The sequence below is a fragment of the Pipistrellus hanaki genome (genome assembly GCF_964339955.1).
Source record: "Pipistrellus hanaki genome assembly, chromosome: 5".
NCBI lineage: Eukaryota > Metazoa > Chordata > Mammalia > Chiroptera > Vespertilionidae > Pipistrellus > Pipistrellus hanaki.
This window is the reverse complement of record NC_140507.1, coordinates 28677411-28699846: the sequence shown is the minus strand read 5'-3', so window position 1 is coordinate 28699846 and position 22436 is coordinate 28677411. Positions and strand designations below refer to the sequence as shown.

At 45.3% G+C, this 22436-nt stretch overlaps 1 protein-coding gene across 2 annotated transcripts in view; it reads right to left on the bottom strand.

Annotated features, from left to right (window-relative positions):
- Positions 1-8924: 8924 nt before the first annotated feature.
- SPOCK1 (SPARC (osteonectin), cwcv and kazal like domains proteoglycan 1) overlaps positions 8925-22436 on the bottom strand; it is a 425520-nt gene continuing 412008 nt past the window's right edge. For both annotated transcript variants that reach the window (XM_084884564.1, XM_084884565.1), the window contains 3 exons: positions 19859-19921; positions 12919-13056; positions 8925-12119 (listed from right to left, as the gene is read on the bottom strand). In XM_084884564.1, the coding sequence (XP_084740690.1) occupies positions 11932-12119; positions 12919-13056; positions 19859-19921 (389 nt within the window). In that variant the 3' untranslated portion in view covers positions 8925-11931. The remainder of the gene's footprint in view (positions 12120-12918; positions 13057-19858; positions 19922-22436) is intronic.

Genomic DNA, 22436 nt, shown 5'->3' with positions numbered 1-22436 from the left:
ACCTCAAATAAAGGTGACCACTGAAGAAAAGAGAATTAGGGGATAGAAAAGAGTGCAAAAATGATATTGAGAACAGGAAAAATGTAAGAGAGAAAAGAAAGAGAAGAAAAAAGAAGGGGAAAAGTATATATATGTGGAGAAAACTCCAATGAAACAATAACTAATCAAAAAAACTCAAACAACAAACTCACAGATATGAATGCAAACAACAAACACCCAGATAAATCTGAAGAGGAAGAGCTTATTTCCAGAAGGTAAGGTCAAGGAATTGAATGAATGGGGAAATAGCCACAATTCAGTATAGAGAAGGCAGAAAGAGAATGAGTGTATAAGAAGAAAAGTAAAAAATAAAATAAAAATATATATTATAAAATATAATATATAAAAGAAAATTTATATATACTGTATATTAAAAAAATTTCCCCTTTCTTTAATCTATCTATCTATGTATTAATCTGCTATTGGAAAAGGAGAGTAGAGAATAGATAGGCCTGAATTGGTGATTGGAATTAATTAAGCTATTAGTAGAAGAAGAGAACAAGCAGCGAGGAGAAGGAAAACAGAAGAAAAAAAGAAAGAAAGAAAGAAAAACAACAAACTAACAAACAATCAAACAAGCAACAACAACAAAACAGAAAGAAAGAAAGAAAGAAAGAAAAAGGAAAAAAAAGAAGAAAAAATTTAGATAGTGAAGAATGAGAAGAGAGAAGTGTACATGGACTTAAAGCTAGGGAGAGGAAATTAGCTATCTAAATAGATCAATTTTTAATAGGGAGTAAAAAGAAAGGCTAGAAAAAAACTAAAGCAGGAACAGGGTAAGCAAAACATGAAAAGAGAAAAGTGAGAAGGAGCATGTTGGCATAAAGGAAAAATTGAGTTAGAGTAAAATAATTCCAAAATAAAAATAAAAATAGAATGTAGAACACTAAACCCAAAATAAAATAAAGATAAAATAAAATAAAACTTTTAGAGAAGTAAAATAATAGTATAATAATATTAATTAAAAATAAAAATCTTATATAATAAGAGAGGAATATGTTAATTGTTACACTGTGAGCTGTAATGACCAACGGAGTAACAACCAGATCACGGATCTGAAGGTAGGTGGGGCAATGAACTACAAGCAGGTGTCAGAGAGCTTCAGGAGGCAGAGAGCTAAAGGAGGGGGAACCTATAAGGGGAGTGGGGGAAACTATAGGAGGGCAGGGAAGTGGGTGGAGAGCTACAGGAGGGTGGCAGAGAGTTACTGGTGCACAGATTCCTGTGCAGAGCTACTAGTATAATAAAAAAGTAAAATTAAGTGAGAAATTCACCCACTGAGGTTATTGCCTTTTGAAGATTTTGGTTTCCCTGGAGTTTCTAAGCTTACCTTCATCCTACTGAGGTCTAGTCTTTAACTCCTGTCACCTGTATTCATAGACTATTAAAACACATCTAGAAAACACTAAGAGATGACCAAAAACTAACTCTAGTATTAGCTTAATGCTGTGGATTTTTGCTTTTTTGAGTTTTTCCTGCCAATTGAAAAGTTAATATATAGTTCAATATGTGATACACTATGGCTTGAGGGCTGAGATATCAGAAAGGTAAATTCAATTCAGTATTTTTGGAAATACTATATCAGGTGTGTTTTCTCTGTGCATCTTGTTAGCCCTATTATCAAACACTGAAAACAATGGGACTGTTTATTCTGACCCTTTTTATCCTTTCCATACTCCTCAAGTCTCCTGGACCTAGTGACTGTGCTGGCCCGATCTCAATGGGAAGTTTGGAGAACTCACTTGCTCCTTGACTTGGGATGTGGTGGTAGGTAGGTGTAGATGCCTCAAAAACTTATGAGGGTTTTGTCCGAATGAGGCTAAGCCTCCCATGGCTTTTGGAGAGTGAACTTGGCAGCCAGCTTATAGGGAGCAGAGTTTTGGGATCCTGTCCCCGTGACCCTTCTATCTTAGCAGAAGGGCCAGGGCCAAGTGTCACCAGAGAACTGCAAACAGGGTGCGAGTTAGAAGCGATGGTGTGGAGGGAGCAGCATGTTATGCACCCTGGATCTAGCAAGTGCCGTGCCCACAGACATGGGCCCAGAGTTTGGAAATCCTCTCTGTTCTGCGTGGCGCAGATCCTAGTGTAGAAACCCCACACTAACATGATACAAAGCAGGAGCACAAACATTATTTGTGAAATAGATGAGTGCGCACAGGTTTCTCTGAGCCTGGAAACATGACCAAGAGGTTTGAGTCCTTGTGGTTGACTCCGGTTTATTATTCTGTTCCCCTGTTCTGCCAAGATGAGTTTGTAGTGAGTATCTGCCAGGTACTCTGATCTGTCCAAGCTGCATTAAGATAGACTCTGCACTTGCCCTTAGGAGCTTACAATGTATTCAGTTCAGAAAATCCTCCCCGAGCACGCTGCAGCCAACAATGGGCAATGGAGAAGGGGCCCCTCCTGATGAGGAGCTAGAGAGGTGAGTGGGATGTTCCCTGAAACATGTCCGGTACACAGCATGGGCCTCAATCAAGCACAGCGATGGGAAGAAGAGGGCGTGTTGCAGAAACAGAGGGAAAGGATGAACGTAGAAAAGGTCAGGGCCGATGGCGTTAGTACACGGAAGGAAAGTTGTGGAGTGTGTGTATTATTTATGAAGCAAAGAGAGACATGGGCCTTTGACCCAAAATGGTCTGGGGCATTTTCACATTAACAGAGGTTGTTGACGGAGCCTGTGGACAGGCCAGACATTTTACACCGGGGCAGGGATCTCCGGGTGACCCTAGAGTTCCCCCAGCAGTGCTTGGTGTGGTTGGTGTCAGGAATGACCGCCTCCCATGGCCAGCGGGCTGGGACGTTACGTAGTGTCCTTACATTAACTGTGATTCTGGCAAGTGGCTTTATGGCTCTTGGTTAACATTAGCCAGCTCCTAAATCCCGGCTCGATGCGCAACCAGTGTGCCGAGATGCTTGTTGGCAAACTATTCGTTAAAGTGTAGAATGTAAAACGACTCAGGAATTCTTCTGCACAAAATGTCAGGCAGTAGAATAAATAACCATTCCCCTCATTAATCCCCACGGGCAGCATCTGTTTGAGAGGTTGGCTTTTCCATAATGAAAATATGTCAGCCCTGGATATATGCTTGCGCTATTGAGACTGAGCAGTGAGAGGAATTGAATTCTCCACTCAGCCACAAGTGAAATATGGCAGCGTGGGCGAATGCGGTGCCACGCGCCGTGAAGCTGAGATCCTGACTTGGAGAAACCGCGGGAGGCTCCGATCCAGGGAGAGAGGGGAGGGCAGGGTGGGATTAAAGTGTGAAGCAATTCCACGCAAAATTCATCTTGATTCTGCCCCCCTCCCACCCCCTATGTATTACGCAGTGTCTCCCAAAGTGTGGTACACATACCCCCAGGGGTATGGGAAGAGTTTGGTGGGGGTACGTGTTGCACCGGAGTTTGGTGGGGATGTGCACTGCACCATGAGTATGAGGGATACTCAACGTTACGAAAATTATAAAAGGGGTACACATATGTCAAAAGTTTGGGAAACACTGTTAGAGGAAGCTGCGCCAGACGGTATAGTGAGGTGCTTAGGCCTGTGTGCAGCCTCAGGAGTGTACAAATGAGCAGGAAGCCAGGGCTGAGGTTTGAGGGGTACAAAGGTGTCACTCAGGAGGCCAAGACCACAGGCGGCCAGTGAGTGTACTCATGGGTCTCAGAGACCAGCAGGTGCAGCCCTCCTTCCACGGGTGAGAAACCGGAGGGCAGAAAGGGAAGAGGCTTGTCTGCGGAACCCCAGGAGCCAGGGAGAAGCCGGCCTCATGATGAACTGGACTCAGGCCAGCCTGCTCATGCGGCACTGAGCCTGCTGCCCGGCCTCCGTCCTCTGCTCCGTCATGAAAGTCAGAATTATTGGAGGACAAGATCCGACTGCCTCCTCATACAGTACGAGGCACCTGGAGGCTGACAGATGTGAACTGATGTCTTGCCAGACCTTTAACTGAGGTCCAGGGGGCCTGGTTTCTGTTTTCTACTGTGTGTCTCTGTGTGTGTGTTGTGTGTGTGTGTGTGTGTGTGTGTGTGTGTGTGTGTGTATCATACCTTTTATTTACTTATTTTAAGTCAGAGAACACAGCCTTACGGCATAATAGTTCAAAGCACGGGCTTTGGAGACAGACAGCCATTCTGAGTTCAAATCCCCACTCTGCCATTCACTGGCTGTGTGGCTTCAGACACGACGCTTAACTTCTCTGTAAAATGGGAAGAAGAATCATATCACCCTTCAGAACTGTGGTTAGATGGCTGTGAGGTAATACAGACAAAGGAGAGCAGCTAACGCTCAGCCTTGGCACCGACAAAGGTCTCCGTGTTTCCCTCCGCGCTGACTCCCATACCAGGTCTCTGTGACAAGTGGTCACCTACAGAGGTTGAACTCTGCCATTTGCGACACAACATTCTCTTGCTCGATGTTACATTTGTCGCAGCGGAAAGTGTGGAGGAGCCTTGGAGTAGATTGAATTGATGTGGAGCCTGCACAACCAGGAGGCAGGGAAAAGCTGACGAGAGCCCAAGGCCATCTGCCCCAGACCAGGCGTCCCTCAGGTCTCCGTTTTATGGACTGGCCAGAATTTAGAGCTAAGACTTGGATTTTAATTACTAGTTCCCTTGTTTTGTTGTTTCTTTTGTGAGAATTGTGATTAGTATAGCTTTTTAAAATTAAGCCTAGCTTTCTGTGCATAGAGTTCAAATCTGTGCAAAATAAGTGGGAAGAAAAGACTCTTCTGTGTAATCAAATGGTCTCTAAGTCCTTTCCAAAGAAAAGGGGTGAATTATAAAAACTACGGAACATCAGGAATAGAGAGAATGACTAATTCGGGACAGCATTCATGACCCGCTGCTTAGTCTGAAGACCCACCATTCAAATGAATTGCAAACCATTATTTGGCACCAAGCTTGCCATGATAAATATGACCTCTGAATGAGTAACAGAACTCCTGGACACAGTGCATTTGTCACCAGCAGTCCTGCACAAAGCCCCCGTGTTATAGGATTCCGTTTATATGAAGTGTTCAGAAAAGGCAAATCTATTGAGACAAACCTGCAATGGCTCAGTGATTGCCTGGGGCTCAGAACAGGAAAGAGGAAGGACTACAGCTTGGGCTTGAGGTTTCTTTTTAAGGTTGTAAAATGAGATGTGATGTGGCTGACAACTCTATAAATTTTATAAATGTCACACTTAAGACGGGTAGATTTTATACTAAGTAAATTATACCTCAAAGCTAGTAAAAAATTCAACCTGTGTGAATAGATGGAAAAATTCAACTCGTGTGAAGGTATTGGTCAAATGCCATGTTTTTATGAGGTATCTTTAAAGAAAAAAGAAACTTCCCAGGCAGAATTACCAGCCCATCTTTCTGGTTCCTATTACCACTTACTTACAGCCAGTATTCAAACAACAGGCAGTAGCTGGCATTCATGTCCTGGGCACTGAGGAATGAGAAAGGACAGAAGGGAAGGACATCTCTTATTTGTTTTTTTTTTTTAAACTGTGGTAAATATGCATAATATAAAAATTACTATTTTAACCATTTATAAACATTTTTTTTCAATTTTTTAGAGAGAGAGGGTGGGAGAGAGCCAGAAATATTGATTTGTTGTTCCACTTTATTTATGAATTTGTTGGCTGTTTCTTGTATGTGCCCTGTCTGGGGAATCAAACTTACAACCTTGGCATAGCGGGATGTCGCTCTAACCAATGGAGCTGCCTGGCCAGGGCTAACCACTTCTGTTTTCCTTAATGTCTACCGTAGCTGTTTGTTTGTTTTTCTTTTTGTAGTGACCCATCTTGATTCTCTTGTCATTTCCCTTTGTGAATATTCTAGAAATATTTTATTTGTGGCTACCCTACGGATTCCAGTATACCATCCTAAAGTTACAAAAGTATTTTAAATTTATATAAACTTCAATTGCATACAAAAACTTGATTCATTTATAGCTATATCCCTCCTCTTTGTGTTCCTGGTGTTACAAATTATAACCTTACATGTCGTGGGTCCATTAACACAGATGTATAATGACTGTATACAGGTTTCTTTTAAATGATTTTGTGGGCCTCCTACGGCCCGTGGGCCAGGCATTCCTCACCCCTGAATGAATTGACAGAGTTTAGTGACTTATTACAGGCCGGGAGCTGAGGAGAAGGGCATAAATGATGGTATCATTCCTGAAGTCAAGGAGTATAGGGGGAGACATTTTGAAGAAGCTGATAAATTATTAAAATGTTAATTTTTAAGTCGCAGAAGACATGGTGTATTGCGTTTGTAATACAAAAACAAAGTGAGGCGTAGAGATAAGGCGGATGCCAGACCCAACGCCAGCCCGCCCCTTGGCGTCAGCATGGCTGCCAGCGTGGTGTGTGTCCTCTCATGCGTGTTCTGTGCATTTGCATACTTACCTGGGGAAAGGGATAGTATCGCCTTGCGATGTGTAACTTAATATTTACTACTCTGTCCTGGAATTTTCCCTCAGACAGCTGATATTTTAGAAGCTCTGCTAAATCAGTGTAGATGAAGTTACCGACTGCTGCATAGCGTTCCATGGAATAGAGTCACCCAAAGAGCCCATTCGTGCATTTTAAATTTTGTCCATGATGCTGCCATGAATATACTTCTAGATCTTTTGTCAATTTGTGCGGTTTCTTCCTGCAAGGAAGGGTTACTGAGAAATGGGATTGCTGGGTGCTAGGGTGTAAGCTTTTATTTTGATAGTTACTGCCAAACTGCCCTCCACGTGGCTGTTCTGACTGTACAGTGGATAAGAGTGTTCTCTCTCCCTCACGCTCATCAACACTCCATGTTTTTCTGAGTGAAAATGGATACGTCATTGCTTTAAATTGTGTTCTCTAGTCATGAGTGAGGGCACTGAATCACTTGTTTTTATCTTTTCCCCATTAGTCTGTTGGACTATATTTTTCTTTTGGATTTGTAGGAGTTAATTTTTTTTTTATAGCCAACCCTTCACATTTCATCGATACCTTCTTTAGTTTCTTGTTTGTCTTTTAAGTTTGTTTATGGTGTGATATTAATTTTGATGGAAGGAAATGCATTAGTGTTTAATAAGGTTTGGTTAAGAAAAGCCTTGCTGACTCCCATTGTCATAGGCACAGCCACTCCATGTTCCACTCTGTCATTACTATTTTTTAAGGTTTGAAATTGAGGTGCCAGTGGGAAATTTGAGTAGAATTATGTAAATGGCAGGTGAGTGCTTCAGAATGGAGTGGAAGTCAAAACCAAACTTGAGTTAGAGATCGGGGGTCTCCAGAGGGGAGGAGGAGGGTGAACTAACGGCACAGAGGAGACTGTCAGGAAGAAAGCACGTGAATGGAGGTGGGCAAGGGCCACTGACATTAGCATGAGGCCTGGAAGGAGGGATCAAGAGGGAGGAGGAAAGCAAGGGAATGAAGGGGAAAGGCACCAAGGAAGACAAGCTGTAAGAAGACGCAGGTGCCTTTGGGTCAATGTGATACCCACCAACCTATATTGTCCTCCAGTCATTTATTTGTCTATTGTTTTCCAGGCGATAGTGTCACAGAGCAGGCACCGGGGTTTATTCACATTTATATTCCTAGAACTGAATGGGGACCTGCCCATAGTGACATTTGTCCATCCAACATCTAATGAAATCTATAAAGTTTGTTGAATGAATACATTTTGCAATCTGCCACTTTCCTTGAACCAATTTGTCAAAGAAAATCTTACAAGTGACAGAACTGGCTAGGAATTGTGGGAAGGCGCTGTGACCTTTTGCTCGCAGGCTATTAGCTAAAATGGAAGAACTGCCTTGAACAGGCCTAGGGGGCACCACGGGGGCTCAGCTGTCCCCGCCGTGCTGGGAGGACTGTGGGTGTGTCCGCAAGAGCTGGCTTCTTTTCAGTGCACGGGCAGCCATTCCAGAGCTTCAGAGCGGCCACCGCTCCCCTGGTATTAGTTAACCAGCAGGTCTACCGAGCACCTTTCCATGAATGGTCTTTCTGTGAATTGTCTGTGCGACCCAGTCCATGGGATAAACTTAAAGGAATTGAGTCATTTATAAGATAGTCTGTACCTTAGCCTGTGGTGGAATTTCTCACTCAGAGTATAATCCTATATAATAAAAGCGTAATATGCAAATTGTCCCCTCAACGGGGAGTTCAACTTGGAGTTCAACCAGGTGGCAGGGCTAGCCAACCTCCTGCGTCCCCTCTTCCCAGCTGGCCTAGCCCAGATCAGCCCCAATTGGGGCCAGGCCAGCCAGACCCCACATGTGCATGAATTTCGTGCACTGGGCCTTTGTTTAAGTCATAGACACACTGGCCTTAATAATGCATAAAGGTGGAGAGGAAAGAATTCCGTTCCACCTGGGTGCTTTGACAAGCATCTCGTGTTAACCCATGAACTCAGGAGAACTCAGAGCTCAGTGTGCCTGGAAAGGAGAGAGTTTTCATTTGTTTGTTTGTTTGTTTGTTTGGAGAATTGGAGAATGACAGAGGAGGGAAAGAGTAGGCAGAAAAAGTTTAAAGTCATAAGCAGGAAAACAACAGTGAAATGTGATAGGTAAGGACTAAGTAGCAAAGTTGAAACCTAAGAGAAGTGAAAGCAGCAAGAAGGAGGGGCAGGAGATGTAGACCAGCAGTCACCAACCTTTCGGACCTCACAGCCCACCAGTGCGGGGACCACCGGTGGGCAACCGCTGGTTTAGATTGAGTGCCAGGGCTGGAGGTGCCAGGTGTGCTGCGAGGGGCAGTCCAGGTAGGACCACCAGCAGGTCCTCCTCCCTTCCTGTCCAGAAGCTGGGACAGAGGAGCCCGCATTGGCTCTCCCGTCTGCCCACACTTCCCAGAGTTCCCGTGAGGACACGCTGCGAGTCCACATCCGAGCTAACAGAGCACACACACGCAGATGTTGCAGACAAATTAAAATTTACTGAGACAGACAGAAATGCACCTACTCGGGACTACAGTTAAGCAGTTACTATTAACCAAAGAGTCATGTTCACATTCCAGATAAGTCTACGTCAAAAAGCATTCAGAATTTACTAGTTGTCTACATCACTATTCCATCTACAAGAGGGACAGCAAACTGACACTGGGATTTGGTGGCTCTCGTTACAAATGCTACACACGGAACAGGGACACACATCAGCGACATTGAGAAAAAGGTATAAAAAGACCCGAACCACCCACTGCAGAAAGGGCTCTGGGATGTTCCTGTACAGTGTGGCCAAGGTGAAAACAAAGGAATGGAATCCTGGGCAAGGCATCGTCATGCCCTGCTGGGCCTGGGGAAGGGGCCTACAGAGGGGACACCGATCCAAAACCTCATATTCCACATGGCGTGGCTTCCATGCCTAGAATATCCGTGGAAACAAAAAGACATCGATGTGGCAGACACCTAAGCATGGTGGGAGAAAATTCTAGGATTTAAGTTGGATGCTAAGGAAAGAAGTCTTTATGAAATACGAATAAAATTATTAGCAAAGAAGCTTCCAAAAATGAGCGAGGATTCAATGCCCGTCTCAGACAAGGGACTAGATGATCACAGAAGAATTTTCCTAATAATTTTTATGGATATACCTTGTCACTCCCTGAAGGACTCCTGCCAGAGAAAGGAAGCAACAATTCTCCTTCTAAGGCCAACGGAACTAAAAGAATCTAATCTTCAGTAATGTTCACAATGGAAATCATTAAATATTTTAAAGAATCTAGTGCTGCCATGCCCGTGTGAGGCACAAGAAGTGGCTAATGGGGCTCTGCTGTCCCGGGGTTCTCCTGGCGGGAGGGCTTCTTATGTCATATTTTAATGAGCCAAATATCTTCTTGGAATGCCTCTGAGAAGGAGCAGCTCAGCACTTCCTGGGAACCGACTCCTGAGCACTCTTCTCCATCATTAAGCTAATGTCAAGGAGCTTTAAGTGTCTTTAATCTGACACTTGTCATAAGATAATTAGTTTTGCTAAGGGAAATCAATTTGTTGATTTTAATTTATCCTCTCGTGCATTGTCCCAAGCTCGGAGGAGATGGTGACAATGGTTTTCTTTGAGGGCCTACACTGAGATTTTTTTTAATGTCTTTTTTTTATATACTCTCTTGTAATTTAGCTGCAATGAAGCACCTGTTTTCTAGACGATGACCTCAAAGTTTTGTGCAAGTTAGGAAAAGAACATTAACAGGGAGGTGAGGGAGTTGCGATCTGAATACCGAGCTTACCAGTGACCTCCCTACGTCTGGGATCTAGGGTCCTGGCTACCCTTGCGTCTATGGGGCCGAAGGGATTCGCTACATCAGGCTTGTTCATTTCCCATCTGAGACTAAAGCCACTTTGTCCAGGTTGGAAAAGGCTAGCTGAGGTGAGTGGGGAAAGTACAGAGAAATGGGCATTTTGGGGTGGACAGTTGGTCAGCTGCCACTGCAATCATGGTTTGGCTGAATCCATTTTCTTTTTTTTTTTTTTTTTTGCCTGAGTTTACGTCTTTTTGTGGACTAGCTGGAGCTTAGAGGGACAGGAAGAAAAACAAATGTGGGGCAGAGAGCCTTGCCGGGTGGCTGGTGGGGCACCCAGGTGGCCAGGCGCTGCAGGGCCTGCACTGAACGGCAGGGGCCACGCTGAAGACTGCTCTTTGGTACTCATCCTGGAGTCGGGGGCAGTGACGACTCCACCAAATGTTACTGAGGGAAAGAAGCACAAATGGCGAAGGGTTTTCTTCATTCGGACCTTGACACTGATGTGGGTGAGGGTGTGGAGACAGGACTGGCTCTGAAAGTCCAACCCTCGCTTCCATGTGCCACTCTGAAGTTCTTTCTAGGCCTCTGTGGGGGATCCTGTACTGCTCGTGTCTCACATCATGATTTGTGGATGGAATTGGGGGCAAACGCTAAACCTGGAGTTCAGAATCCTAATTTTTCTTCCCCTAAGAAATACGTGTACTGACGCTTGGTGAGCAGGGGCATGTGGCCATGCCTTAGAGAAGCCCTTGGTAGGCAGGGGAGGCGGGACCCTGGGCAGACAGGATGCTGCGCCCGGGGCTACGGGTGGAATGAGGGGAATGGCTTGTGAAGCGGCCCACGTGGGGTCGCGTGGTTTGGGCAGGACAGGTGAGTTCGGCAGACAGAGGCCCATCCTAGTCAAAGGGGCTCCGGGAAGGACCCTCCTCGGCCTGCAGCTACCAGTGCCAAGTGTTAGTGCAAAAACGGACCTGGGGACACTTTGTTCCAGAATTGTGATCCGGGTTGGACAAGCTGTAATTGTTTTCTGAGCGGGTGTGAACCTGGCTTCCACATACGGTCTCTCTGTACGTGTGTACATATTTACACACACACACACACAGAGAAGCGTCCAGAGACCATTCTTAATAAAGAAAACCAGTTCCCCAAAAGGATTCTTGACTGAATTAAGGCCGTTGTTTGTAGGAAGCCAGATACAGTGACGGGAGTAACTAATTTTTAACAACACACACCAGGGGTGGCGGGCGCGGGGGAAGGAAGGACGGTGTGGCGTGTTTCCCACGACATCCACGAGACAGAAGAAAAGCACTTAGACACCGTAAGGCGGGAACCATGCTGTACAACCACTGGAGCGGGGAGTCGGGAAGGGTCTTTGATGTTGAGAGGGCGGGGCTCCCTGCACCATCAGAACCCCACGTCCACCACATGCTCGCTGGACAAGTCTCCTGGGAGGGGAGGAGGCTCTCCTTCGGCAGCCAGTCCCGTCTAAACACCAAACAACACCTTCCTCCCCACACAGCCCGTGCACAATCGGAAAGCTCTGGGAACAGGGGTCGTCCGGATGGCAGGCCCGCCGGAGAGCAGCGGGGAGGAGAGGCCGTGGTGCGCGGAGTCTGAGACACAGATGCGGGACGGGAAGGGACTTGCAGTCTGTGCCGGCCGTGGGCCGTGCCCTCTCCCCGCGGGCACTACCATATGTAGCCGACCTCGTCCTCCTTGTCGTCGTCCTCGTCCTCATCGTCCTCGGTCGCCCGGGTGTGCGCCCGCAGCCTCCCCAGCTGGTCCTTGGGCCCCGGCTCCCGCGCGTCCTCCAGGTCGTCCAGCAGCACCACGGAGCCGCCGCTGCCGAAGTCCCCCGAGGTCTCCTGCTCCTCTTCTGGCCACGCGGGAGGGGGAGAGGCTGAGGTGAGTTTCTGCTGAACTCATGACCCCGTCAGGGGCCCCCTGCACCCGACTTCTCTGCAGGGCTAACCCAGGCACTGCACTTTCCAACGCGGAGCGTCCCTGCCCAGCGGGGGCCAATCTGCACAGCACAGACCCCGGCTTTGTTCTGAGGGAGCCCAGAACTCCCGAGATGCTGCTGCCTTCTCGGAGGGTTATGATCCCAATTGAGAAGTGAAGGCAACCTACGTTGATCTTGGCCAGCAACAGGTCCTGACTGTCAGAAACTACTCCAGTCCAGTGGCCACAGTGAGGACCGGACGCTCAAAAAACAGGCTATGCACAATCTCATGCAGTTTCAGGGAGGTTCTGTCTCCCTACATCAGTGTTTCCCAAAGTGTGGTACGCGTACCCCCAGGGGTATGGGAAGAGCTTGGTGGGGGTACGCGTTGCACCGGAGTTTGGTGGGGATATGCACTGCACCGTGCTCAGCTGCGCCTAATTCTACGTTCTCATGAGGACGAGGGGTACTCAGCGTTACGAAAATTATAGAAGGGGTACACATATGTCAAAAGTTTGGGAAACACTGCTGGGCCTACATCAAGGTCCTGACTATACTCATGTTGATTGGGCCTAAGGGGTTCGCTACATCAAGCTCATTCATTTCCCAGCTGAGGCTAACTTCAGGGGTAAGGCACTCACTGCAGACAAGTCACCTGTTGAAATGTTTTTACTCAGATCCTAACCCAGCAAGGACCTATGGGTACCAGGGATCACCGAGGGCCGATACTCACCACAGCTCACAGCGCCCTGCTTCCTGGAGCCCGCCAGCTCGTTCCCGTACTTGTCTACGCACCAGCACTGGCCCGTGCTGCCGTGGCACTGCGTGGCTTTGTAGTAGCCCTCCTCGTTACAGTGCGGTATGAATGCTCCTGGGGGAAGCAGAGGAGGAGAGACACTCAGGGGCACTGCCCTCTGAGACTCAGCAGAGGGCTCGCGTGGCAGGCGTGGAACTTGCTATAGGGCTAGCACAAGGGTGGCTGGTTGTTACTTAGTCAAGATTACAGGGCCCTGAGACTTGCTTAAGGATAGATAGGAAGCACATCCATATGAACTTTTAGTGTTTTTTCCCCAGATTTATTGAGATACTATAATACACTTACACTGCATCAAGTGTACAGTGCACAGCATAATGACTTGACTTACACTGTGAAATAGTTACCAAATAGGTTTAGCTAATGTCCATCATCTCCTATAGATACAAAAAAGGGAAAGAAGGTTTCCTTGTGATGAGAACTCCTAGAACGTACTCACTTAACAATTTAGATCATATCTCACAGCAGTGCTAACGATAGGCATCATGTTGTACACTGTACCCTAATACTTTTGACTGGAAATTTGTACTTTTTGGCACCCTGCTTCTCCTGTCCTGCCTGCTCTCTTTTTCTAGGAATTCTTTTTGTTTGTTTGTTCATTTTTATAAATGAGACCATACAGTTTTTGTCTTCCTCTGATTGTTCCACTTAGCATAATGTCCACAAGGTCCATCCATGTTGTCGCAGTTGGCAGGATTACCTTTGTTTTTATGGCTGAATAATATTCCATTGGCTGTATATTCCACAACTACTCTATCCATTCATCCATCAATGGACTCTTGGGTTGTTTCCTTGTCTTGGCTATCTTGTATATTAAAAGGCTAATATGCAAATCGCCTGAACAGCAGAAGAACCGGTCACTATGACATGCACTGACCACCAGGGGCAGATGCTCAGCACAGGAGCTGCCTCCTGGTGGTCAGTGTGTTCCCACTGGGGAAGCGCTGCTCAGCCAGAAGCCCCGAGCTGGGCTCAAGGCTGGCGAGTGCAGCAGTGGTGGCGGGAGCCTCTTCTGCCTCTGCGGCCGTGCGGGGAGCAGCCCTAAGCCATCAGTCGCACATCCCCTGAGAGCTTCCAGACTGCGAGAGGGCGCAGGCGAGGCTGAGGGACCCCTCTGAGTGCACGGACTTAGTGCACCAGACCTCTAGTTGTAAATAATGCTACGGTGAACATGGGGAGCATATATTCTTATGTGTTGATGTTTTTGTTTTCTTTGAGTAATATCCCAAAGTGAAATTGCCAGATCATATAATAGCTCTATTTTTAATTTTTTAAGAAACCTCCATACTGTTTTCCATATGCTGCACCAATTTTCAATCCCACCAATAGTGTACAAGGGTTCCCCTTTCTCTATATCTTCCCCAGCATTCATTATTTTTATGATAGCCATCCTATTGGGCATGAAGTGGATCTGATTTGCATTACCCTAATGATTAGTGATGTTGAGCACATTTTCATGAACCTATAGGACATTTGTATATCTTCTGTGCAAAAGTAACTATTCAGGCCCTTTGCCATTTTTTAATTGGATGATGTGATTTTTGCTATTGATTTTTATGAGATCCTAATATATTTTTGATATAAACCCCTTACAGATATATGGTTTGCAAATATTTTCAATTCATAGATTCTTTTCACTCTGTTGACGGTTTGCTTTGCTGTGCAGAGGTGGTTTAGTCTGATATAGTTCCACATGTTTGTCTTTTATTTTGATGTTGTGCTTTAGGTGTCCTATCCAAAAAATCATTACCAAGACTCAGCTCAAGGAGCTTTGTTTTCTTTAGGAATTTCATGGTTTCAGGTCTTACATTTCAGTCTTCAATCAAGTTTAATTTTTTTGTGAGTGGTAAAGGATAGGGGACTAGTTTTATTCTTTCACATGTAAAAATTTACCTTTATTGAACAGACTGTCTTTTCTCCACAGAGTGTTGGGTACCTTGTTAACCATACATGCAGGGGTTTATTATTGGGCTCTTGATTCTGTTTTATTCTATTGGTCTAAGGGTGTGCTTTTATGCCATCTGGTTTTGATTACTATAGCTTTACAATGTAACTTGAAATCAGTAGTGTGTGCTTGTTGCTTTGCTCTTTTTCCCCCTCAGGATTCCTTTGGCTGTCAGGGTTTTTTTGTGGCTCCATTCAAATGTAAAAAAATGCCATTGGAATCTTGATAGGGACTGCATTGAATCTATAGGTAGATGGTTTTGGGTAGTAGTATTAATTCTTCTAATTAATTATTAAAAAGAGCATAAGGTACCTTTTGATTTTACCATGCCTTTGTTTTCTTTGATTAATATCTCATGGATTTTAGTATAGAGCTCTTTCGCCTCTGTGGTTAAATTTATTCCTAAGTATTTTTTTTTTTTATGTTACTGTAAGTGGGATAACTTTATTACTTTTTTTCAGATAATTTGTTGTTAGTGTGTGATAGAGGCATATATTCTCCCTCCTACCCCCGCTATTTCTGTATCAAACTAATGAATTCATGAAATTAGGGCATTTTTCTCTATTTCCACACTCTAGACATTTTATATAAAGTGAGAATGACCTCTTCCATAAAAATATTTTGGACCTGGTGCATATTGGGGTAATGAGTAGCATTTTGATTTAAATTAATTTCATGGTTTGTTTAATCCATGTCATCTCCTGGTTCTTTGTGTCTCAGATATGGTCATCATAGTGTCTATTTAAAGTAGGTTTTCATCATTGTTAATAATTCGTTGATAGCAGTGGCTCTCGAAGTGTTCACATAGGACCAGCAGCTACAACATTGCCTGGAAATGTGTCAGAAAGGAGATTATTGGGCCCAACCCCAGACCCACTGTGTTTGAAATGGTGACTTACTTAACCCTCCATGTGATTCTGATACACACGGAAGTTTGGGAATGGCAAGTTTGCAGTATTCTCCTGTATCTGAGGTTACATCCCACTTCTAAATTCACAGTAGCATTTGAACTTTCATATTGTCAACAATTGATCTATGTCATTGTTTCTGCTTTAGTTGTAATCATCTCAGCTTACTGTGGTGTTCCTAAAGCTTCCTGATTTTGTTAGTTGTGTTTTTCATAAATGCATTTGAAGCTGTGAATGTTCCTCTTAAGTTTCACTGTGATTGCCTCCCTCCAATTTTTGTACACAGAGCCTTTCCTTTCAGTCAGTTCTAAATGTTTTATAATTTATACTATATTTCATCTTTGAGTATTTACTTATTTTTAAAACCCAGATGTATGGGGTTTTAACAATCTCATTTTTGACTTCCATTTTTATTGGTTTGTGGCAAGTGAATTTGGTCTGTGATTGTCTTTGAGATTGGTTTTCTTTTTTGGCATAATCTGTGGCAAATATTTCATGTGTGTTTGAAAATACTAATTTCTATGCTGATGTAAAGGAATATATGTATGTAAATGCTAATTAATCATGCTATGCAATTCTTCTCTCTGCCTACTTGAACTGTAGGTTTTAAGGAGAGAGCTGTATTTAAAGTTTCTATTTATAAATATGGCAATTCCTCCTTGCAGTTTTGTTTTAGTCATGGGTATACCAATTGATGATGTCACATAGTAAAAGGTACATTTCAGCAAGATGATACTGTATTTTTGGAATTCCAAACAAAGTGGTTGTTTCTGTCCAATTTTAACAATGTTATAACAATGAGTCTTTATTATCTTAATTTCAAGTTTGTGTTTTATATGGAACTCTTTTCAAAAATGCAAATCAATAGTCTGAGTTAGGTCCATTCATATATATTGTTATTACAGATAGGTTTGCTCTTATTTCTACCTCTCTATTTTGTGTTTTCTATTTTTCTTATTTTCCATTTTCTGCTTGGTGTTGAAATGATTATATTTATTTTCTTCTATATTTTATTAGCCTTAAATTTCCCAGAGAAACATATTTTTACTTACTAGAGGCCTAGTGCAGAAATTCATGCAGGGGGGTTCCCTCAGCCCAGCCTGCACCCTCTCCAATCTGGGACCTCTGGCTCCTAACTGCTCACCTGCCAGCTTGGCTGATAGCCCCTAACCACTCTTCCTGATCACCCCTAACTGCTCCCCTGCTGTCCTGATCGGCCCCAACCACCTCTGCCTCGGCGCCCGGCACTGTGGCTTTGTCTGGAAGGATGACCGGAAGATGTCCAGTTGACCCGGTCTAATAAGCATGTTACCCTTTTACTAGTATAGATAAGATGTAAAGTTAATCTATGTTTTGTTTTCTTCCTGAACAAATCAAATTTAACATTTTTACCACTTTTTCTCACTGCCACCAACACTCTGAAATCTTATGTTCAGCTTGCTATAAAAAAAAATGTTATAGCGTGTACATGTAGATTTAGCTGCATGTCTTTCTCACAGTTAATTCCTCTGGGATTATTTTTATCTTCTGCCGAGCAAAGCATCCGAGTGAGATTCAGTGCGCCTGGGACTGGGCACATCACTGTCATCACAGTGGAGCATGCTCGCGGGGTAAGTTGGCTTTCCAGGTTGCAAGTGTTTCCTCTCAGCACTTGGAGATATGATTTCTTCAGTCAGTATTGCTAAGCTGATTCTTATTGAGCTGCAGATAATCCTTATGGCTGGTTTAGTTTTGGTTTTTCTTGGGGTGCCTGTCTGATGACTGCTCATCTTTTATGGGGCTTCTCCTGAGCGAGTGGACTGTCTGCGTCAAACCTGTGAAGACAGGCTTCAGCTTGCTATTGTGGTTTCCTACTCCCCAGTTTTATTTCTGATTTTTTAGACTAAGTACCTTTTTTAATTTACCTCGTGCTTGATGGTATAGACCCCAAAATGAAGTGTGGCCAGGGAGGGAGAGATTTTTACTACTTGAACCTGGGTTTGAGCCCTGATCCAGCTGACAGGAGGGACTACTGTAATCACTCCTGCAGCAGGCTCCTCGGCATCGCGGATGGGCAGAAAGCCATCCCTACGTGACAGGCAAGCCTGCTGATGCTGCAGTGAGACAGGCAGTGCCCACACTCCAACTTAGGGACTCTCTCAGCACCCCAAGTCTTCAGGGAGGAAGTAAAAATAGATGCTTTTAGTTACCAAAATGCAGATTCATGCACAGAGGCTCAAATAGGACCTGCAAAGGAGAACAAGCAGAGAGCTGGAGAACGTGGTTGCTCTTTGAGCTGCAGTTGGAGAACAGGTGACTAATAAACCAACAAGACAGCACTGGGCTGAGCAGGCAGGTGGGCAGGAAGCAGGTGCTGCTCTACGCCTATAATGTGATAGGATGGCCACTCTTTTAAGTAATGGTAATGGATTATAATGGCAGTCATTGTAATGGATTGTAATGGCAGTCATTGTAATGGATTAGGATTTGCTGTTGCTTGTTTTGCCTGTATTCAAGGGCATTTCAATTTTTAAAAAATAATGTATTATATTAGAAGATTTCACCATGAGAAAAATAATTTGTAAGCAGGTAAACAGTATTTCTATGCGCCAGCCAGACTCATTGCCATGTGATAGTAATGTGTTAGGAAGTAAGCCTAGAAACTAGGTGGACTCATATCTGGAGAGAAGGAGGCATTTCAAGTCGATGAGCTCAGATAATGGGAGATGTAACATGCTATCTCAGACCACGTCTTATGTCTCATGCGTTATAAATTAATGAAGCAGTAAGGAGATATCACACCCAATGGAAACAACTACTTTAAAAATAGCATTATACTCGCTCCGTAAGCACCTGTGGGTATCGGGCACATCACTCAGACCCAAATGGCCTCCCACGTGGAGGAATCAGGTCAGTAAGCACAGGTCCCACGGGAAGACCTGTGGGGGGAGGGGGTTTCTCCACTCGGCCTTCGGGTCAGAGAGAGGCCTTCCTGTGCTCACATGGGGGAAGAGCCTGGGACCAGACAGGTCAAGTTCCCAACTCTGGAGTGTCGGGTGCAGAGTTTGAGGCGAGCAGTGAAATAAGTAACTTTCAAAAGGGGAAGGGAGGAGTGTGTACTCTGAGGTGTCAGCAGGGGGAAACAGCCAGAGTCCACAGAGAGCCTCCCTGACAATCTGTGAAAAACCTGCCCATTTCCATCAGGCAAATAAACCTCTGCAACGGCAAGCTGCCTAGGGAACGCGCTGCCCCGAATGCCTCATAAGAATAATCCTGAGTTATTGCTGCAGCTGGTCAGATGGTTTTTAAAAAAGGAAAGCAAATGCTTACTCCTTTTTTCCAACAATGAGTTGTACCCACCTTTCAGGGCTGGCGTGGAGCTAGAGGGAGCACGTGCTCCCTCAGGCCAGCTCTTCCTCCCCCACCTCGGCCAGAGCTGCATGTCTGAGAAACCACACAACCCACCTGCTTCCACCTCATCATTCGGACAAAGGAAGGAGAAGAAATGTGTGGTGTCCGGGCCAGGCAACTTACACTTCTTTTCGAGGGATCACGTGAGCGTGGAAAGAAATATGCTCACGGTCCACTCACGTCCGTGAGTCCTATCTGATAGTCCTACGAGGGAGGATGGCTCATCTCCTCCCTGAGGGCAGCTTGAGCTGGGAATACAGGAAGTTCTATCATTTTAGGGCAGGAAGGAACACCTGAGAGCTCCCTTCAATGGCTGTGCTTAAAAGAAGAAAAAGCAGAGATTCGCTGGAGCCCAAGGTGAGGGGAGAGACTCCAGTCCTGGCTGCCTTGCCCACCAGCCTGGCCTGGCCTCTCCTCTCGCTAGTTTTCAGCCAACTCATCGGCCCTCATGCCGGGCCCTGCTGAATGTGGCCTAGGACCAGCTCCCTGGGGGAGACCTGCATGGGGTAAAGTGAGGCATTCCCTAACTGAATGACCATTGCTGTGCCCAGTATCACTGCAAGAGACATGTTGCTTCAATTGGTTATTGAAATGAGTGGCAAGAAACTGTACTTACCCAGCAGGCTTTTCCCCTTGCTCAGCTTCTGGATCCTGCTCACTTCATTCTGGCAGGGGAGACCTGCAATGGAGTATATGGAAGTCAGGGATCATCCCTAGCCACTGGCCTCCCTCCTGATAGGAAATGCAGACAGCAGCTCCCCTGGGAGTGGGTTACTGCACCTGCTGTTACTGCACAGCAAAACAAATCCAGGCCAGAGTGTTACTAATTAAAAGGACAAAACTCACACCATGAGGTACTTAAAATAGTACTTGGGGGCTCCTTGTATGGGAATTTTCTTCCCACCACCATCACTAGGTGACTAAAAGGTGATTTGCTAACAAACTTTCTATAGGGAAGTAAATAATGAGCTGAGGACCGACACTTCCTAGTGGGTATGTGTTCAGAATCCACAGACCAGCTAACCAGAGGGAAAGGGACAGACACGGAGCCCACACTGGGTTCTGCTGTGGAGAGGAAGCGGGGTAGACTGGGCCTCATGGCTTACTGCCCAGGAGAGTACCACAGGCCTCGCACAAGCATCCAGAGAGACAGCAGCATAACTTTCAGCTGAGAGCTTTGGGCATGTGTCTCAGTCTCCGAGCCTCAATTATAAAACAGGCTGTTATGAACGAGCACAGAACCCTCAGTTCTCCATGAGAGAACCACACGGCTAAGCAGGGCATATAAAAGGGTATCATACTCTTTTACTCTCTAGAGAAGCTTCTTCCACTCAAGCCCAAAGAAAGGTGACCTCCCTGGTTCTTAAGACCTTCCCAGGACTCACCTGTGCAGGTCCTGTGCCTCTGGGAGGCCCTGCTGGCCCTCATGGGTCTCTGAGCACAGACAGAGGCGCTCTAATCCCCAGGGACCTGGACCACCTCTAGGGCAGGTGCCGGGCTGGACAGCACCTGCCACATCTGTCCCCTGCGAGTCTCCCAGCGCCACCAGGCCTGCTGCTTGTTCCCCGAGAGAAACTGGCTCTAAAATACACTGTGTTTACTTCTGGGTTTGAGATACCAACTGAAAATGGAAAACAAATTCCATCTGTGATTAAATTTGGTGTTTACTGTGATAAATAATGAACATTACTGAATTCGTGGAATGTACCAGACAATGTCCTAGAACTCTGCATTTTCATTAGTTTAATCTTTATAACAACCGTGTAAGGCGCTTAGCAAATGGAAATTCCTCCCTGTGGAAGGCAGGACAGGGCAGAGCAGCAGCTGTGGGCACGGGAAGACGGCCCTGGAGAGAAAGGCAGGAAGATCACACCATCCTGATAGTGTCCTTAAAACAGGATTCATACTCTAAGGCTCCTCCCTCCCATTGTGCTCCATCCTGTGGTTTTAAAAATTCTTCTTACTGAAAGGTGAGGAAAAATAAATCAGACTGAGGCCTGCTAAAACACTGCTGCAGGGAACAGAGGAAAGCACAGAACTCCAGGTGAAGAGCTGCCACAAAACAGGTTTGCTGCTGAGCAGGTGAAAGCGAAAGCCCAGCTCTCTCTCTCTGTGGTCAGGGGTTCCCACGGAAAGGAGACTGCAAGGCTAGAGTTAAATGCACAGATGCAAAGGCTCAAGGATGAAAGTGACAAAAAGAGGACAACTGAACAATGAAAGAAGCACAGGCTCTGTCTGGAGCTCCGGGGCGATGCTCAGCATCCACCTGCAACCAGTCCTCCCGGGAAGAGGGTGACCCAGCAGGACTTAACCGCTCAGCAGAGTGATGTGGGCTGAGAGAAACCGAGACACGTCCTAGGAAATCCGTGCCCTTAAAGGTGAAGAATTCCAGGCAAAATGGTTCTACCACCAGTAAAAGGGAAAACAATTGGTATGGGTTCCCATTATTCTGTACTTACACCCAGTGCTGGGAGAATGTTTTAAAAAGGTATCAGAAAAGAAACTGTAACTCCAGGAAGTTTATGCTTAGCATTTTTGCTTCTGTATTAAAAAAAAAAAACCCGAATATTTTCACATGGAATAATTGAAAGTATACATTCCCCATGAGAATTGTTTAGGGGAAAAAGTCTAAAACTCAAACTCGGCAGTAAAATTAAAGAGAATAAAATCAAAACCAGTGAACAAATAATCCTATACATGACAGCTTAAAAGTGTCTCTAACAATTGTCTTGGACCAAAGAGGCACTGAGATACTTAACTGCAGAGCTATCTACAAATTAGCCATAATGGAAATACCAGACACCAATATGGAAGGTCTACAGATCAGGAAAAACTTTGAGGAAAAAATTTAGCCTCAAGTACATAATAATGAAATGTGGAAGGAAAATGAAAACCCCAGAACTGGGTTGGGGTCAGGGACAGAGATGGTGGGGACCTAACAAAAAAATAAAGCAACTTATTTAAGAAAATGGTAGAACCACACAAAATGAGAAACACACGGAAAAGAACTACCACAAATTACTGTGTCAACTCACCCAGCCACAGTGCGGGTCCTGCCGAGAGGGGAGCCTGCCTGACACCCCAGGTCCAGGGGAGGCCTGAGCCCCGAGCTGTGCTCACCAGGCTAAGCCTGACCCCTGGCTAAGGCTGTGTGACTTCGTAGGAACTCAGGCCCGAATCTGTCACTAAGTGGT